At 36.7% G+C, this 19,992-nt stretch overlaps 1 protein-coding gene across 5 annotated transcripts in view; it reads right to left on the reverse strand.

Annotated features, from left to right (window-relative positions):
- Positions 1 to 19,992, reverse strand: part of DMD (dystrophin) — a 2,094,983-nt gene that overhangs the window by 1,557,489 nt on the left and 517,502 nt on the right. For all 5 annotated transcript variants that reach the window (XM_032330377.1, XM_032330378.1, XM_032330375.1 and 2 more), the window contains exons 8-9: positions 18,469 to 18,650; positions 17,089 to 17,220 (exon numbers count right to left, since the gene is read on the reverse strand). In XM_032330377.1, coding sequence (XP_032186268.1) covers positions 17,089 to 17,220; positions 18,469 to 18,650 — 314 coding nt within the window. The remainder of the gene's footprint in view (positions 1 to 17,088; positions 17,221 to 18,468; positions 18,651 to 19,992) is intronic.

Genomic DNA, 19,992 nt, shown 5'->3' on the forward strand with positions numbered 1-19,992 from the left:
AACTCAATTCCATGCCATAATTCTTTCAACTTTCATAAAATCACCAAGCCCCATAAAATGTGATAAATATGACTTAAATGCAGGACTTTTGGATATACCTTTTTTTCCCCCCAGAAACTGACTCCACTTTTGTATCGTTTACAGCTGCACCTACAGAGCTATTTCTGCTAATCAAGAGACAGATGGGAAAAGTCAGTTTCCTGCATGGCTGGTTAAACTATCTTTCATTTTTTCCAGAAACTGTGAGTATCCTTGCCAAAGGTAAAAATGGGAATTTCATTCTACACATTTGGATTTAGTTTATTTTTCAGCTTATATCATGACTTACAATTATAATGCAAAATGCAAGAAAGTTCTCCTGCATTAATATATGCATTTCTTCACCCTTAAACACTGATTTAGTGCATATTCAGTAAGAAGGTGAGGGAAGGTTTTTTGATTGTGGTGTGTGTTTTTTTTTTTTTTTATGTGAGGTATGTGTTAGTGATTTCATCCACTATATGAAGAAGAAATTAACTCCATGTTAGAGATGAGAAAACTGAGTCATAGATAGAAAGTGATGTATTCAGGTCCCACAGAAAATTATTAAAATAGTAGGGCTGGAGTTTGAACCAGATTACCTCCTCTTACCCTTCTGTTTTCAGCTCAAGAGAAGACTCTATTAATACTCTGAGCTGTAGAATGCTACTTTAACCTCACAATTTCCATTATTTTTTTTAAAATTTCAGAGTAAAATAAGTCAGGCAGAGACAGTCAATTATCATATGGTTTCACTTACTTGCAGAGCATAATGAATAATATAGAAGACATGGGGAGAAGGAGAGGAGAAGTGAGCTGGGGGAAATCAGAGGGGGAGACCAACCATGAGAGACTGTGGACTCTGAGAAACAAACTGAGGGTTTTGGAGGGGAGCGGGGTGGGAGGTTGGGTGAGCCTGGTGGTAGGTATTAAGGAGGGCATGTATTGCATGGAGCACTGGGTGTGGTGCATAAACAATGAATCTTGGAACACTGAAAAAATAAAATTAAAAAAAAAATCAGGTCTTGTTTGTTTCCTTCAAGTATTTATAACAATTTATAGTTACTTTTTAAATTAATTTTAAAAAACATTTTGGTCTCTTTTCCCATCTTTAAATTAAACTTCATGAAAGTAGGTAGCACTTCCATCTTATTCATTGAACAATTCAAGAACTAGAAGAGTTCTGCTATATAGTCCACATTCAATGCATGCTGATTAAGTAAATGAACAGAATCTACACTATTAATATTAAGATATGTGACTCAAAACTCTGTCTTTAAATATAAGAATTTTGTCTACCAGACACTGAAAAATTTAGAAACATTTTAGATAGTATTATTTAGCCACGTGGGTCTTTTTTCCCCCTTTTCCATTTTATAGATTTAAAAAAAATGAAGGGTAAGTGTGTATTTGTTCCAAGTAATATCATTACCTATGTTCTTTCTAACGTCCCCCAGCCCTTCCAGTTTCAAAATTCTACATGGAAATCATCAGTGCATCGATCTTTAGGGCTAAGCTCAAACCTGACAATTCTGTTTCTAGGTCACTTGTTCAGTGACATCAGAAAGTATAAAAGCTTCCATGAAGGAGATCAATGGTGCTCTTAATCTAAGGAGTGCTCCCCACTGGCTGGCTTTGTACCCTCTGTCTGCCAATTCTTCCGTACAATCTGTGTTCCGGCTAAGGGACAAGTTGTATTGGGAGGGGCCGATGGCATGGACGGAGTAAAGAATCTCCTCTTCCTCTACCTACCCCGTACAAAAAAACATGGGGCCTAAAACCACCTATAGGTGCTTTTTTCTGCTTTAGAAGGAAGCATTGCTATATTCTACTTCACAGGGTTCCAAGATTATTTCTCAGCTTCTTTAGAATTACAAAGTACATCCTTTTCCTTAGAATCCTTTATCTAGGAGCGCCTGGGTGGCTCAGTGGGTTAAAGCCTCTGCCTTCAGCTCAGGTCATGATCTCAGGGTCCTGGGATCGAGCCCCGCATCGGGCTCTCTGCTCCACAAGGAGCCTGCTTCCTCCTCTCTCTGCCTGCCTCTCTGCCTACTTGTGATCTCTGTCTGCCAAATAAATAAATAAAATCCTTAAAAAAAAAAAAAGAAAGAATCCTTTATCCAGTATATTAACTCCTAGAGTTGCCAAACTCTACACAGGTTTCAATTCAAAAGTTTGTTTATAAATCAGTTTAGAACCCAGGCTATATCTTCCCATCAACCTGAGTAAAATGTAATAAGGTCCTCAGGTCAGACCATGAAATTTCATTTAACTCCCAAAGTACTTAAAGTAGTAAGCATGATATTGGTCTCAGTTTTTGAGAAGCCACAGCATGCCTGGACCATGGAAGGGTCTTTATATAATTCATTTTACCTAATCCTCCTAGCAGCACTATGAGTTAGATATGATTACCATACCAACACATGAGGAGCTCAGGCCCAGAAACAGCAAGACACTTTTTCAAAGCCACATAGCTGGAAAGTGGCAGAGCTGGAATGAGAACTTTGCTCTCTCTGGTGTCAGACTCTGGGCTCCCTTTTCTTTGCTTAACTAGTACTTTCCTTTCCAAAAACTGGATGCTTCTTTGCGTAAACGTGGTTTCATAAGTGACTGTTTCCCTGCTTTTGGAGTATCAAAGGCATGTCGTTGTCTATTTCAACTACTTTCAGGGTAAGAGTGCAATTTGTGGCCTGGGACACAAATTCCATCAAGCCCTAAGATAGTTTAAGATAAACAGCTGGCTACCTATACAATATCCATTTCCTTCTCTGCTTCCTAATAGCACCTGATCAGATTGAGGAATGGCCCTGTTCCATTTGGCTATATGATTCAAAGATGGATGAGATTTGATGGGTCTAAACCAATCATGGTAGTATATTCTGTTTCCCCTTATTGGTTTAGACACAAAGATGTGACATACTCCTGTCTTTAAAATCTGTAAGGGAAAATATGCTAGGGAGTTTCTAGGAAATACTCCCTCATTCTTAAAAGAGGCATCCATTTAGATTATGATAAACATGCATCAACCAGTAGATGGTTTCAACAACTAAGCAGCTTCTGGGAAAACAATTAAAATTGTTTTCAACTTTGCAACTTGCACCAGTTTTAGTAGAATCAAAGTTTAAAAAAAGAACCAGAAGAATCGATGGGAGAATCTTTTTAAAGCATTCTTCCAAAAGCAGAGCCCTTTATAAATATGACCTCTCTGATGCCAACAAAAAAGCCGTAAAATACAAGATTAAAGAATTCCCAGCAACACAAAATAATAATATTTTCAATGGAGAAAAACACCACAAATAAACTCAAAAGACAAGTAACAAACAGTGAAAATTATTTGTATTTCATGTCACAGAAAATGGTTAATGTATTTAATATAGAAGTGAGTCCTGAAAACTGAACAGAAATACACTATTCCAATTGACAAAAATTGGGAAACATGAAAATTTTCTAGAAATAGAAATCCTACTGGTTCTTATGCACATGGAAAGATGCTCAGTCTCTCTCAGAGTAAGGAAAACTGCAAATACTTACAATTTTATGAGCATGCGTACACACATGGTGGCATACACATGATGGCAAAGGTGCCACTTAATTTTAATTGACTTTTATCCTGTTGATTTTTAAATCATATTTCTGCATACCCTTTTTTTTAAAAGATTTTATTTATTTGCCAGAGAGAGAGAGAGAGAGAGAGTACACACAAGCAGGCAGAGAGGCAGAGGCAGTGAGAGAAGCAGGCTCCCTGCCAAGCAAGGAGCCCGATGCGGGACTCGATCCCAGGACCCTGGGATCATGACCTGAGCCAAAGGCAGCTTCAACAAACTGAGCCACCCAAGCCCCCTATTTCTGCATATCCTATAGTAAGAATAAGTCAAACAAAATTTGACATGTAGAAATGACATGACAGTACTGTCTTCAATCATTCAACTCCTAAAACATGCCATTTAGGGTAAAGCTGCTGCAGATGTGAGAGAATGTACAAACTGTCTTCTATGCCTGACAGAAGGAGGAAGCAAACTAATGGGATAGCATAAGTAAAGGCATATTCTAGAGATCAGGATGTAAGGGGGAGCATACAAAGGAGAAGAGTCATAGAGCAGGCTGGCAAGGTTTAAGAGATCTAAGAAAGTCTTGAAATCCAGGTTAACAGACAGGAAGGAAAAGCTGTTAGAAATAATCCACAGTGGAAATGGGAAGAAATGAAGACCCAATTAGGTATGAAGAAGTTCAGAAAGGAATCACACATGGCTCGATGGGTTCAAGCCTGAGTGGGAATAAATGTCAGAAGAGACTCCTAGCCTCATGGGCAATGATGAGGTCATCTTCAAAATATTAAAGTTGAGGTTATGGTAAGACACCTACTTGTGGGAACTACCAGTCAGCGGGTAGATGAAACCGTAGAACTGGATCATTTCAGGGGTAAAACTGAAGCTCTGAGAAGCATGGATTATGCCTAAATAGACATAAACATTGAGGACATAAGCACTTCGTATGATGGGTGCTTCTTTTCCTTCTATTTTGTGATTATCTAAATGGCATTTCTAGCAATATACAGTATTTAAAGATAACTCTGTTTTTCCAGACTTCAACTTTAACTCTTTTGAAGATATGGTTCAAATATGGTTTTCCCCTTCATTATTACAAAAGCTATTTTTAGTCCTTGATAAAATTACTTGTCCTGTTGCTGGTAGGAATAAGAAAAGCTATTGCTCATCAGACAGTGAGGGGGAAAAAAAGATTTATTTTTCTTTCCAAATGTTTTTCAGTATTTAAAAATATTGAAAGACTAAGGAGAATGCTGATAAGAGAGGAATAGACCCTATGGCTGATGCGGCTGGGAGTCTGAAATAGTCAAACATCAAAGCTGTACTAGAGGTCACAACACCTGGCTTGAGTCCCAGCTCTGCCAGTTACTCACCGCTTAACCAAATCCTTTATTCCATTTAAATTCCTCCTACTTTAAAATATGAGTCTAATAAAATCATTTGACAGGTTCATTGTCCTGGTCAAATGAGATATGTAATCAAAAGTCTTTAAAAAACTGCAAATGTTAGTAAAAGATGAGAGGTGCCCTCTTTTTTGTTGGTGCTTCTTTTGCAAGAATGCGAGGAGTATGATTCCCTTTTGTTCTTAAAAAATTATAAGAGCATAAGCAAAGGATGGGTAACTTTCCAAAGCCTCATTCCTTTATTTTGTGAGCTACTAGAGAGAAGAAGACACTGTTTGTAGGTCGAAATATTTATTAAATCAATGTGGACATCTGGAACCTAAGCTGAGCAAGGAACAAAGATCAATAAGGCCTTTAGAGGCAGAAATATAGGTATATCCTTCATTGTTTTTTTTTCTCTGTTTCTTTTTCTTCTATGTAGTTTTTGGCCTAAGGGTGGTTTCACAATACTTCTGGAGGAAGGAAGAAGCTCATGCACAGCCAACAAAGGAGAAAGGGAACAATTTGACCTTGGGGCATCTGGGAAAAGCCTGGTGATACCACTTTTGTTGTTAGCTTGCAGGTAATGGATGCCTTCCTCAGATTTGCATCCCAGGGTATTAGACAGCAGAGGGCAGAAAACACTCTCCATCAAAGATGCCCACGTCCTAACCCCTGGAACCTGTGACTATGTTACACTACCTGGCAATGAAGAATTAAGATTGCAGATAGAATTAAGTTTGCTAAGCAGGTGACCTTAAAATAAGTAGACTTTCTTAGATTATCCAGGTGAGCCCAGTGTAATTATGAGTTCTTAAAAGCCGAGGAGGAAGACAGAAAAGTAGTAGTATTTAAGTGAACGGACGTGCTATTAGTAATTCCACTGTGAAAACCACTATATCATGAGGACTTCCCAGGACCCTAACTCACTGACACTTCAGTGGTTAATTTCCAGTGTTACCTGAACTAATCAGCAATACTTAATGCTGTTAAATAATGTCCTCACCCTGAAACACTTTCTTCTGGATTCTGGAATACCATACCCTTCTCCTTTTTCCTCTCCTCTTTCTGTCCATCCTTGTTATCCCCTTTGATGGTTCCTTCTCACCTTTAAGTATTGGTTAAATCTCTTATCTCTTACCTCTCTATACTTTTTTCCTAGGTAATCTCATCCAGATGAATGCATTTAAATACTATGTATGTTATTAAAGACTTCCAAATTATGCTGAACTCTGATCTGGGACACCCAGATTTATGTATATACATTCAAGTCTCATGAGCATCTCAAGATTAACTTTTTAAATGTACTACACCACATCAAAAAAAGGAAAAATAAAAATTTCGTGATCATCTCAAAAAACACAGAAAAAAGTGTTACAAAACTCAACATTCGTTCATGATAATAACTCTCAACAAAGTGGGTACAGAGGGAACATACCTCAACATAATAAAGGCCAACTATGGCAAGACCACAGCTAACATCATACTCAATGGTGAAAAGCTGACTTGTCAGGAACAAGGCAAGAATGCTCCCTCTCCCCACTTTTATTCTCCATAGTACAGGAAGTCCTACCCAGAAGAATTAGGCAAATAAGAGAAATAAAATAAATTCAAATAGAAAAGAAAAAATAGAACTGTCCCTATTTGCAGATGACATGATATTATACACTGAAAAATCTGAAGACTCTACCAAAGAAACACCAAAAAAAAAAAAAAAAACCTGTTGAAATGAATAAATTCAGTAAAGTTCCAGGATACAAAATCATATAGAAATCCACTGTGTTTCTATATACTAATAACTATTAGGAAGAAAAAATCAAGGAAACAATCCCATTTACAATCACATCAAAAAGAATACACTAACTAACAAGGAATAAATTTAACCAAGGAGATGAAAGACCTGTACACTGAAAACTATAAAACACTGATGGAAGAAACTGAAGAAGACACAAATAAATGGAACTACATTCCATGTTCATGGGCTGGAAGAATTAATATTGTTAAAATGTCCATACTACCCAACGTAATTTACAGACTCAATGTAATCCATATCTCAATTCCAATGGCATTTTTCACAGACTAGAACACTTCTAAAATTTTTACAGAATTATTAAAAATCTTTAATCGCCAAAGCAATCTTAAGAAAGAAGAATAGAATGATAGACATGATACTCCCTGATTTCACACTCTATTACAATCTTATAGTAATCAAAAGAGTATGGTACTGACAAACTGACACATAAATCACTCGACAAAAAAGAGACTCCAGAAATAAACTCATGCGTACATGGACAATTAATTTAAGACAAAGGAGTTAAGAATACAGACTGAGGAAAAAACAGTCTTTTCAATGAAAGGTGTTGAGAAGATTGAACAGCCATAAGCAAAAGAATGAAACTGGACCATCATCTTGCACCATACACAAAAGTTAACTCAAAATGGGTTAAAGAGTTGAAGATAATAGTCTGAAACTATAAAACTCCTAGAAGAAAACAGAGTCAGTAATCTCCTAGACATTGGTCTTCGTGATAATTTTTTGATTCTGACTCTAAAAGCAAAGGCAATAAAAGCAAAAACAAACAACTAGCATTACATCAAACTGAAAAGCTTCTGCACAGCAAAGGAAACCTACTGTAAGAGAGAAAATATTTGCACATCATATAACCAATAAGGGATTAATATCCAAAATATATGAAGAACTCAAGCAACTCAACAGCACAAAAAAAACCCAAACAATAAACAATTGAGTTTAAAAATGGGCAATGGGCAGAAGATCTGAATAGATATCCTGTCAAAGAAGCCATACAGACAGCCAAATGACGCATAGAAATATGCTCAACATCACTAATCATCAGGGAAATTTATATCAAAACAACGATCTATCACCTCACACCTGTCAGAATGGCTATTATCTAAAAGACAAGAAATAACAAGTGCTGGTGAGGATGTGGGGAAAAAGGAACCCTCATGCATTGTTGACGGGAATGCAAACTGGTGCAGCCACTATGGAAAAAGAGTATGAAGGTTGCTCAAAACGTTAAAAATAGAACTACCTATAGGATCAAGTAATCTCACTTCTGGGTATTCACCTGAAGAAAACAAAACCCCTAATTCACAAAGATATATGTACACCATGTCCACTGTAGCTTTATTTATGAGAGCCAAGATATGGGAAAACTTAAATGTTTACAGATGGATGAACAGATTTTTTAAAAAGGAGTGTAAATAAATATAATGGAATATTGTTCAGCTATGGAAAAGAATGAGATCTTGCCATTTACAACTATATGGATGGACCTAGAGGTATTATGCTAAGTGAAACAAATCAAATGAAGACAAATACTGTATGCTTTCACTTATATATGGAATTGTAAGACACACACACACACACACAAATTCACAGAGAACACATTGGTGGTTGCTAAAGGCAGGGGCTGGGGGTGGGCAAAAGGGTGAAGGGGGTCAGAATGTACAAAGGTCCAGTTAGAGAATAAATGAGTCATGGAGATATAATGTATAGCATGGGGACAAAGTTAATAATATAGTAATAATAGTTAATAATACCGTATTGCATATTTGAAAGTCACTAAGAGATTAAATCTTAAAAGTTCTCATCACAGGGAAAATAATTATGTATGGTGACAGATATTAACTAGACTTATTATAATCATTCTATGATTGATATATATATCAATCATATATATATATATCTCAAATCATTATATTGTACATGTAAAACTAACACAATGCTGTATGTCAGTTATAACTCAAATTTTAAAAATTAAAAAATAAATAATGATTAACATGTTCAAAAGTGGGCTCCTAACCTTACTACCCAAACAGTTCCTCCTACAGATTATTCTATCACGGTTGGTGGCAACTACTTTCTTCCAACTGCTAAAGCCAAAACCCTGCAGTAATTCTTTGTTCTTTGAATTCTTTCCTAACTCATACCCGCTATGTCATGTGCTTCATTATCTTGATGCAATGGTGGTCTCCAGTTCTGCTACTAGGTACATCCCAGACATCATGAAACAGAAAGGCTCAATGACCAAGCTGTTAGGTTCAAATCCCATCACTTACTAGATCATTTTAAAGCATGTAACAAGAAGCAAGATGAAAGAAATTGGGGGTGGGGGGCAGGTAATGCAGTTAGAATAAGGCCAAACGGTGAGAAGGACCACACTATTTAAATCTCAGATTGAACAATGTTCATATGTTTTGCTCTGTCCATCTTTCTGGATGGTGGTACAATGGACAGAACCAGAGGTGACATTTGAGGGAGGGATACAGTAGACAGAAGGTGCCTAAGGCTGCCACATATATCTGTTATACTGAAGAGATACAGGAGTAAGTAAACCCGGCCCAAAGCTGTAACTCATCAGTCTGCAAAAGAGCTATGGGAATTATTCGCATTTTTTTATGTAGTACATTTGGGAGACCATAATGAAACCATATGAGTATCATCAGTAGATAGCCAATTCAGGAATGATGGAGGTGACAGCTCAGAGATGACATGATCACACCTTATGATTCGGTCTTTTCATCTCTTTCTATTCACTAGTAACACTTATGTATTCCATTATTTATTATCTATTATCACGTGTAATAGGTTAAGTTAATCTATAATTAATATACATTGTTACCTATGCCTATATCTCACAAGCTATTTGTTTCCTTATCAACTAATTTTTTAAAAATTTATTATTTTTAGCTTTGTATGTTTCGATTTTAATTAAGTTATTTAAAATAAAGTGCTATATTAGTTTCAGCTGTACAATATAGTGATTCAACAATTTCATATATCACCAGGGTATTCAACTCATCAGTTAAATTTAACACATGGTTTTCACATAATAAAGTACTAGCTTACTTGTGATTAATGTTTAATGTCTCTTAGAAATTTTATCTATCCCTTTTTTTAAAATAACACAAATATTGTCTAAGAATATAGCAAAAAGTGTTCTATACTGCATTAGCAAATTCTGTACATTGTCCAAAACATTATCTAGAATTCAACTACTATGCATCATGCTCATTGATAGAACCATTATAAAAAACAGTGTGGAATTTCCTCAAAAATTAAAAAAACAAAAGAGAACTACCATATGACCCAGCAATCCCACTTCTGGGTATATACCAGAAGAAAATGAAAAGAGTAAAAAAGATATCTGCATTCCTATGTTCACTGAACCATTGCTCACAAGAGACAAGATATGGAAACCATCTCAATGTCCATAAAACAGATGAATAGAAAAAGAAAATGTGTACTTATACCCAGTGGAATATTATTCTGCCTTAAAAAGTAATAAAATTTTGTCATCTGTGCGGTACCTGGGTGGCTCATTCAGCTAAGGTCCGACTCTTGATTTTGGCTCAGGTCATGATCTCAGGGTCGGGAGATCAGGCTCCACACTCAGTGGAGAGTCTGCTTGAGATTCTTTTTCTCTCTATCCCTCTGCCCTTGCCCTCATGCTCTCTCTCCAAAATAAATAAATAAATCTTTTAAAAAAATTCTGCCACCAGTGACAACAATGATGAACCTGAAGGACATTCTGTTAAATGAAATAAGCCAGCTACAGAAAGACAAATATTGCATAATCTCATTAGAGATAAAAATCTAAGAAACAAAAATTTTTGAAAAATGCCAAACTCATAGAAACAGAGAATGGTAGTGTCACCAGGGGTTACAGGGAAGAAGTTATGGGAGTTATTGCTTAATGGATACTGAGTTTCCATTTTGCCAGATGAAAAGAGTTCTGGAGATAGATGGTGGTGGTAATGAATGTACAATTTTATGAATGTACTTAATAACCCTGAACTGTACACTTAAAAACAGTCAAGATAGTAAAGTTTATATTAAAAAAAAAATTTAACAGAGGGAAAAACAAAAAGAATCCAGATCCAACCCTCTCTCATATGCTGAATGGATTATTGCAATAGCAATCTAACTTGCTTCCTTGGTTCTACCCTTGCTCCATTTAGTCTATTCCCTACATAGCAGCCATGTTGAAATAATATGAGTTGATGTCACTCCTCCAACAGCCTTCCATCTCACTAGTAATGAAAACCAAAGTCCTTACCATTACTTACCACATCCTATGTGATCTGGTCTACCATTACAGCTCAGGCACCATCTCCCAGCACTGTGCCCTCACCGCTGCCTTTTCTTGAGTAGTCCAAGTATCCCCACAGCTCCGGATTTTGTACCACCTCTGATTCCTCCTCAGATGTTGGTCTTCTCCCAGAGACCCACACCTCTTTTTAGTCTTTACTCAAAATTTACTTTCTCTGATGACCCCACCTGTCACATACTGCATATTCTACTTTTCTCTTTTATTTTTTTTTCTTTTTACCACTAACTACTGTAATTATTACTAAATTTTGCTTTACTTTATACATATTACTAGCATATTACTAGAAATACTGTTTCATTTATTCATAATGTTTATCTTATTCATATTTTGACTCTCCCATAAGCCTATGCTTTAGGGCACAAATTATTTTTTTAAGTTTGTTTACTGACACATCACTTGGTCATATAATAATACCTGGTGCATAGTAAGTGATTAAAGAATAAGTGTTAGATGATTACAGGAATGCCTACGTGGCTCAGTCAGTTAAGCATCTGCTTTCGGCTCAGGTCATGATCTTGAGGTCCAGGATGGAGCACCACATCAGGCTCTCTGCTCAGAGGGAAGTATGCTTCTCCCTTTTCCTCTGCTCCTCCCCCCTGTGCTCTCTCTCTTTATCTCTCAAATAAATAAACACTTTTAAAAAATGATCACATACTCCATGTGTGAGTAATCCTATGTATAGGTGGGGGTGGAGAGAGAGAGAAAATTTAATGTTACTATAAAGAACATTAACTTGGAGTTAGATAAACTGAACATGAATCTAGGATCTGCCACTTATTGCTTAGGCCTTGAAATTTGGATTAAACTACCCAATGTGAAAAAAGTCAAAAGTCACTCTAGGCTGAGAGAACAAAAGAAAGCTAAGATAGGAAATTGCTTGGCACTTACAGAAGACAGCAAGTGATTTAATTTGGTTGGAGTAAAGGAAACATGAAATAGACTACTGTGAAATAAACATGAAAATATAAATAGATATTAGATCATGGAGTTTCTTGATGAAATCTAAGAGAATGGACCTGTTATAAAGGCAAAAAGAAGTGAAGAAAGCTTTGTGAATGATATTGTTAAAGTTCTTAATATGGAAATGTACTCTGATTTAGAGGGGACTAAGATAAAGACAGTGACATTGATTGCAAAGATATTTCTGTAGTCTAGAAGATGTGTATTAAGGGCCTAAATCAGAAGACATAACATCAGGGACAGAGCTTAATGGAGCAATGTTGTAAAGAAGGAATTGACTTTGTACGTCTCATTAATGAATATCGGATCAATAAAGAGACCAAAGAGTACAAAGTCACATATTTAAGTCTCATTGCCTGCTGAGTAATAGTCTCACTTACGCAACAAAAAGGGACAAGAGATGGGTTTGTGAGCAATGAAACAAAGTTCCCTTCAGGACATACTAGGTTTAAGAAGTCAGTGGACAGTATTTACCCTAAAGATACTAACGTAGTGATCCAAAGGGACACGTGCACCCACATGTTTATAGCAGCAATGTCCACAACAGCCAAACTATGGAAAGACCTAGATGTCCATCAACAGATGAATGGATCAAGAAGATGTGGTATATATACACAATGGAATACTATGCAGCCATCAAAAGAAATGAAATCTTGCCATTTGCGACAACATGGATGGAACTAGAGCGTATCATGCTTAGCGAAATAAGTCAAGCGGAGAAAGACAACTGTCATATGATCTCCCTGATATGAGGAAGTGATGATGCAACATGGGGGCTTAAGTGGGTAGGAGAAGAATAAATGAAACAATATGGGATTGGGAGGGAGACAAACCATAAGTGAGTCTTAATCTCACAAAACAAACTGAGGGTTGCTGGGGGGAGGGGGGATGGGAGAAGGGGGTGGGATTATGGACATTGGGGAGGGTATGTGCTTTGGTGAGTGCTGTGAAGTGTGTAAACCTGGTGATTCACAGACCTGTACCCCTGGGGATAAAAATAGATATTTATAAAAAATTAAAAATTAAAAAAAAAGAAGTCAGTGGACACCTAGGTATAGATACATACCAAAGAGCTGGAAATGCGGCTATAACTCAGAAGATACTGGATGTTGGTGAATACACATGTAACAACGGTCATCTGCATACAGCTTGAAGCCAGGAAATAAAGTAATATTGATCAAAAAGAGTGTAACACACGGCTCTAGGTATCTTTCATGATGCTCTTAAGGGAGCTCAAAGGGGCTGTCAAAGGGAGTGAGAACAGAAAAAAGAGCCAGATAATGAAAGGGATACAGAATAGAGATGGAGAAGAACCTGATGAGTCTAGAGGCTAGAGGAAAATTTATTTCAATTATGATGGAAAGCCTGGAAGCTGAAAAAGATGACATTTGAATTGGTAATGAAATATAATTATTTGTGACTAAATAAACGAATGAATAAAGTGTAGACTATTCTACAAAGGCGATAAACGAAAGAGTCACAGAACAATGTATTAACAAGATAAAGTGGCTTGATGTGTTTCAGAAGTGACATACACTAGAGGAGATTTAAATGGGTTTAGGCTCAAGGAGAGAAAGAGAAATTGAAGGTGGAAAAGATACTGGGTATTTTTGATATAAAATTAGGAGTAGAATGAGAAGCATGATCAAAGTCATAAAAACATAAATTAAAAAGTATAACCATAAAAAATTGGCCTCCAGCCAAGGATGGACGGCAATAAAGTGATACAATGAGGGCATGCTAGGGGTTCATACCAGATAGTATTTCTTCTTGGCAAATTATGAGAAAAACTCATTTATAGGTAGGGGTCTTGAGGTAGGTCAGATTGCTTCACCTCAAGAGGTTTCCAAACTCACAGTATAAACAGGATTTTTAAAGTTTATGTTTCTATTATATCGGGAACTTTTAAGATAAATCACAAATTTTACTTTTTTCCTCAGAGGGGACAGTCACCCACATAGCTCGCTCTTCTATTATGGAAAACGTCACCCCCTTGGTAGACCAAGTACACAACTCTATAATGAAAGGCTCCCATGGAGTCCAGTTTGGTTGGTCTTGAGCTCATTTGAAGTGGATCAGATACAACCTGTAGGGAGCAGTATAGGCTCAGCCCCTCTGAAAAACACCGCAGGGGAAAAAAAAATTTAGGCTATCATTAAGACATGAAATTATCAAACATGTAACATCATCTTCTGAGGTGCTTCCTTTAGAAATGGGCAGGATACATCATTCCTCATCAATTGTAATTCCTGCTTCTTCTTTTCTAAAAGACGCCATTAGTTTTATCTCAGTGGTTTATGCTAAATAAAATAGGTAAATAAATTTGTTGAATATTTTTATTTTGTGACGCATTATATATTTTGTATTTATTCAAAGGTAGAATGAACAAATAGAGTCTAGCAAAATTAGGTCTACTTATAATTACTTCATTAAGGAGTCATACCTGAGCAATGCCTTAATGGGGTGGTAATGAGGTAAAAATGTGCTGCCAGAATAGGCCTCAGAGAAAACCTTCTGGAAAAGGCAGCTCGATAGAGTGATAATGAGGGGGAAAAAGAATTCATCTCTTTGTCTTGGCTCATGCTCCTTTATTTTAGGATGCACCCCTGTTCTTTAAGACTTGGAGGATGGGAGGATGGTGATGAAAAGAGTCTGGAGAGTCAGGCAGTCAGGAGGGTGGGGGTGAAGAAGGACAGAAAGAAAAGGGCAGATACAGGAAACTTCAAAGGCAGATAAAAATAGCATCTCCCACCTCTCCAAAGTTGTTATAAGGATTTCCTTAGTTCATACAATGTGCACACTTGGCTTAGAGAAACACTCAGTAATGAGTGGCCGAACTATTTTTATTTACAGATAATGAGAAAACTGATTAAGTCCTCTTGTTCAAGATTATACAACTAACCTTTGTAAAAACATGGATGGGAATTTAACTGAAAATGAGGCTGAGTCACACAAATGCTCTCAGCCAGTCTCCTTTGTTCAACTTTGCCAGAAAACTAGCCAAGGGCAGAGGGCCTAACTATGCCCTGAACTATGCTTCCCTGGAGGAAGCCATGAGTGCTAAGAATTTTCATCCTTATGCATAAATTAGCTGTGCAAAATAATCACTAATTAAATACAACCATGATTCTAAAAAATCAATGAGCCTCCAAACACGCACACTTTTTTCACCATATAAGATCAGGTCTACAATTTCAAAATTCTCATTCATAATTAGTTTTGACAAATGTCACTCCATTAAGAGCTTTTCAAATTGCTCTACAAAACAAAAGAGTTTTCTTCTAAAAAGAATTTCTTTTTTTTTTTTTTTTTAGATTTTATTTATTTATTTGACAGACAGAGATCACGAGTAGGCAGAGAGGCAGGCAGAGAGAGAGGAGGAAGCAGGCTCCCCACTGAGCAGAGAGCCAGATGTGGGGCTCCATCCCAGGACCCTGGGATCATGACCTGAGCCAAAGGCAGAGGCTTTAACCCACTAAGCCACCCAGGCGCCCCCTAAAAAGAATTTCTAATAAATTTCACAAGTCAAGCGCATTTCATTTCCATGTGCTAACATATACCAAGCTATAATTTCTTATGTTTTAAGGTTTCCTATAACACTGCAATAATGGAGAACTCCACTGAGAAGCTTCCTTATGTGGAAAGTGTTAAATGGTACATAGAACCTAACCTGGTTTGGGTGTGACGGATATTCTTGTATAAATAGTACAGAGCATAAATGAAACAAGATGGGATTGGGAGGGAGACAAACCATAAGTGACTTTCAATCTCACAAAATAAACTGAGGGTTGCTGGGGGGAGGGGGTTTGGGAGAAGGGGGTGGGATTATGGACATTGGGGAGGGTATGTGCTTTGGTGAGTGCTGTGAAGTGTGTAAACCTGGTGATTCACAGACCTGTACCCCTGGGGATAGAGTATTATGCCTCCATCAGAAAGGATGAATACCCAACTTGTGTAGCAACATGGACGGGACTGGAAGAGGTTATGCTGAGTGAAATAAGTCAAGCAGAGAGAGTCAATTATCATATGGTTTCACTTATTTGTGGAGCATAACAAATAGCATGGAGGACATGGGGACTTAGAGTGGAGAAGGGAGTTGGGGGAAATTGGAAGCGGAGGTGAACCATGAGAGACTATGGACTCTGAAAAACAATCTGAGGATTTTGAAGGGACGGGGGGTGGGTGGTTGGGGTACCAGGTGGTGGGTATTATAGAGGGCACTGGTTGCATGGAGCACGGGGTGTGATGCAAAAATAATGAATACTGTTATGCTGGAAATAAAAAAAATAAAAAAATAAAAAAAATAAAAAAAAATAGTACAGAGCATGTTACATACATGTTTAAATTAGTCAAATTAAAGTGTATTATATGAAAAAAGCTTTTAGTTATATTTTCCTTTCATTTTTTAGGGGGAGGGCAGAGGGAGAGAGAGAATCTTAAGCACGCTCCATGCCCAGTGCAGTACCAGATGCAGGGCTCAATCTCACAACCCAAAGATCATGACCTGAGCTGAAATCACAAGTTAGACCCTTAACCGACTGAACCACCCAGGTGGCTCTGCAGTTATATTTTTCTTAAACAGTATAAATATATTTTTATATAATGAAAATATAATAAAACATCTATATGGAGTGTATGTTTCCTTTAGGTATCAGGTATCTAGAAAAATCTCTCCAAATAGTGTGATTAGTGAATTTCATCCACTTCTCCACTCTTTTACAAATTACATATATCAACCTTTAATGATGTTTTTGTATAACCATTGGTAGCCTTTATGAAAGAGAACCTTACAGGTAAATTATATAATGAAAGCACACACCCACTATTATAAGAATCCCCATTCATGAAGAATCAACCTATGTTAAACCTAGGGGAGTCACAATAACAAAACAGCATCATGTGAGAACATCTAACACAACTGGTAATATGAAACTACTCCTGATGAAGGAGGAAAAGGCACTGCATAATTCAAACAAAAGCTATGTTACATTTTCTTGGATGAGGAAATTCTTTGGTTTCTAGAACAGAGAGTAAATGTTGACAGACCTGTGAAGGAAGCAGGCTCCGTGTGGGTTCAGAGGTGGCGACGTAAGCAGCCTGTGTGTAGGCATAGCTCTTAAATCGAGGCTTGGGAGAGGAAGGAGTTCGTTCATAGCCCTGTGCTAGACTGACTGTAATCTGCAGAGTAGGGTTGGGGGAAGGGGACAGAGGGGAGGAGGAGACATCGTAAGTAACCCTGGAAGGACTGCTTTCCAACACACTAGAAAAAACAAATGTTAAATGGAAACAGTGAGACAAAAGGTTTAATTTGAAATGCACATAGTGCTCTTGCAAACTGGTACACTTGCACAATTCTTGTGCTCAGTGTCATGGTGGAGAGCAGGTACTCAGGGAAGGAATAAGGGCGGAATAACTGTAAGGATTCCATACAGACACAGCTCTGACACTCGTATGGGATGATGCTCTTCAGTCTGGCAAAAATGGGCATCCAAAAGCAATTTTCTCTGAACCCAAAGTAAACAAAACCAGAATTCATCAAGTCAAGTTCCTGAAAAGGACTGGAGCTTTCATAAGCTAAATATGGAACTAGCTTAGGAGAGTGAGAAAATTAGGCCTAAGATTAGCTTTCCACACCTTCAGCAGAAATTGTGCTAAAAGCTTTTTTTTTTTTTTTTTTAAGGCTTTTTCATCATTGTTTGTGTCAAAAAAAAAGTAAAAGAAAACACCCCAAAGAACCACTGTTGGGAGCAAGAACCATGTCATAAAAGAATCCCACTAGATCTTGTACAATCATCAAAATCTTTATCATATGTATTCTCCCTTTAACTTTTATTTAAAGTATTATAAACTACTTTTACCAAAAATGTTACCTTGAGTAAAGAAAATTTGTTAATACATCAGTATGTTGCCACTAAAAATAGGAAAGTATTATTAAACAGACTTCTTGCCTTCTCTCATACTCGCTTTGTTCTTTACTCTCATTGATATTTTCATACATATGAGCCTATCTTTTATTTTAATTCATTTTGCATAATGGAAATGCAATATATTGTTTTCCACATTCCTATAACATAGTACATATCAACAGCAGAGAATTTTAATAATGTGCTTTGAAAACAATATTATGGTCCATTATGTCAGTTAAAATATAATCTATCTATAGGTAGATATATATATATAGAGAGAGAGAGAAACTCTATAAGCCTGTATATACAAATTATACATATAATATATATATACCCAAGTTATGCTACATAGACACATATATTTGTGTGTATGTATGTGCGTATATACACATGCTATGCTATGCAGACATATTTATCATGCATATACCCATAGATAAAATAGATATTTATGCATATGAGGACTAAAAATGTATATGCGATAGAAAATATCATTGATATTAGGTACTCTTTTGACATTTACCTGTTGAGAATAGTGCATTTGATGATGTAACTGAAAATGTTCTTCTTTAGTAACTTTTGATGGCCTTGGCAACATTTCCACTTCCTGGATGGCTTCAATGCTCACTTGTTGAGGCAAAACTTGGAAGAGTGATGTGATATACATTAAGATGGACTTCTTATCTGGGTAAGTGGTGGCAACATCTGTAAGCACATTAATACCACACATCAATTTTTGGTTTCTATATTCGAGTCTCTGAAAGGCGAATGAACAAATCAATGTTACAGGAAAAAGACACATTAATGAGGACTCGATTGCCCATGAATGTCCTCCAGAGACTAATTAGAACATGATAATCAGGCCGAAAATGTCCTTCCAATTTGGCAGACCAATGAGAGGAGCACTAAAGTTAATTTCTTTTCCTTGTTCACATAAAAACTTCATTCCGTAATACTTTTTCCTAAGTCAAATTGCCAAACTAGCCCATCTAAGAGAGTGGTTTTCATTAGATAAGAAACACAAATAAAACATTATATCTTCCTTTCCATGGAAAGCTATATTAACTTGTCAATTAAAATGGTGCATGGTAATTAAACAATTACACGAAAGAGCTTAATGCCTTGGCTTCCAGTAAGGAAAGCTTGTATCATCTAATCAAATTTTTGCTGGTGATTAAGTACATAAAGAGCAAAATATGTCTCTGTGTTGAAAAGAACCATGTATTTCCACAATAACAGTAAAATAAAACAACAGTATACCATATGTATATGATTTCTAATATTCCTTCAGTATTTAAAAACATTTGTTTACATTTTGGTACATCTGTTAACGTCAGATGTTACCTTCCTTCTCAGACTCTAGAGATAAATTTAAAAGTCCTTCACATAAAGTTGATCAGACATTATGTTCTTTGCCACATCCAGGGAATGAAAGAAACCCAGCATTTAAAGTCAATAATAATTTGTAATAGCACACATAGTAAGTGGCACCTCCTTCTAAAGGTTCTCTTGCTACTTGGCCTTACAATTTACCCACTGTGTTCAATCCAGGAAACCAAGATGTAAAAATAATCCTTTATGTGAAGTGTATCATTAATCCTGGAAGTGTTAAAACATAAATCCTGGCAGGAGGCCAAGATAACTATGCAGCAATGTGCCAGGCATTTTTCTTGCCATAAATTTAGCTTGACTTAACTAGCATTAAAAGATCTGTTTTATCTTAAATATGTATATTCTGGTCAGGTATTCAGATGACGAGTAAAAAAGCCAACAGTCAAATCTCAAGCCCACTAACATAAAAGGAAGGTTGAAAAGGTCACTTAGTCAATCCCTTCACAACTAGCAGGAATGTAATTAGAACAACATTTTTAAAAAGATTTATTTACTTGAAAAAGAGAGCACACATGTGTGAGTGGGGGAAGGAGTAGAAGGAGAGAATCTCAAGCAGACTCCCCTCTGAGCATGGAGCAGGGCTTCATTTCATGACCCATAAGATCATGACCTAGGCAGAAACCAAGAGTCAGATGCTTAGCCAACTGAGCCATCC

The sequence above is a fragment of the Mustela erminea genome, chromosome X (genome assembly GCF_009829155.1).
Source record: "Mustela erminea isolate mMusErm1 chromosome X, mMusErm1.Pri, whole genome shotgun sequence".
NCBI classification, from domain to species: domain Eukaryota; kingdom Metazoa; phylum Chordata; class Mammalia; order Carnivora; family Mustelidae; genus Mustela; species Mustela erminea.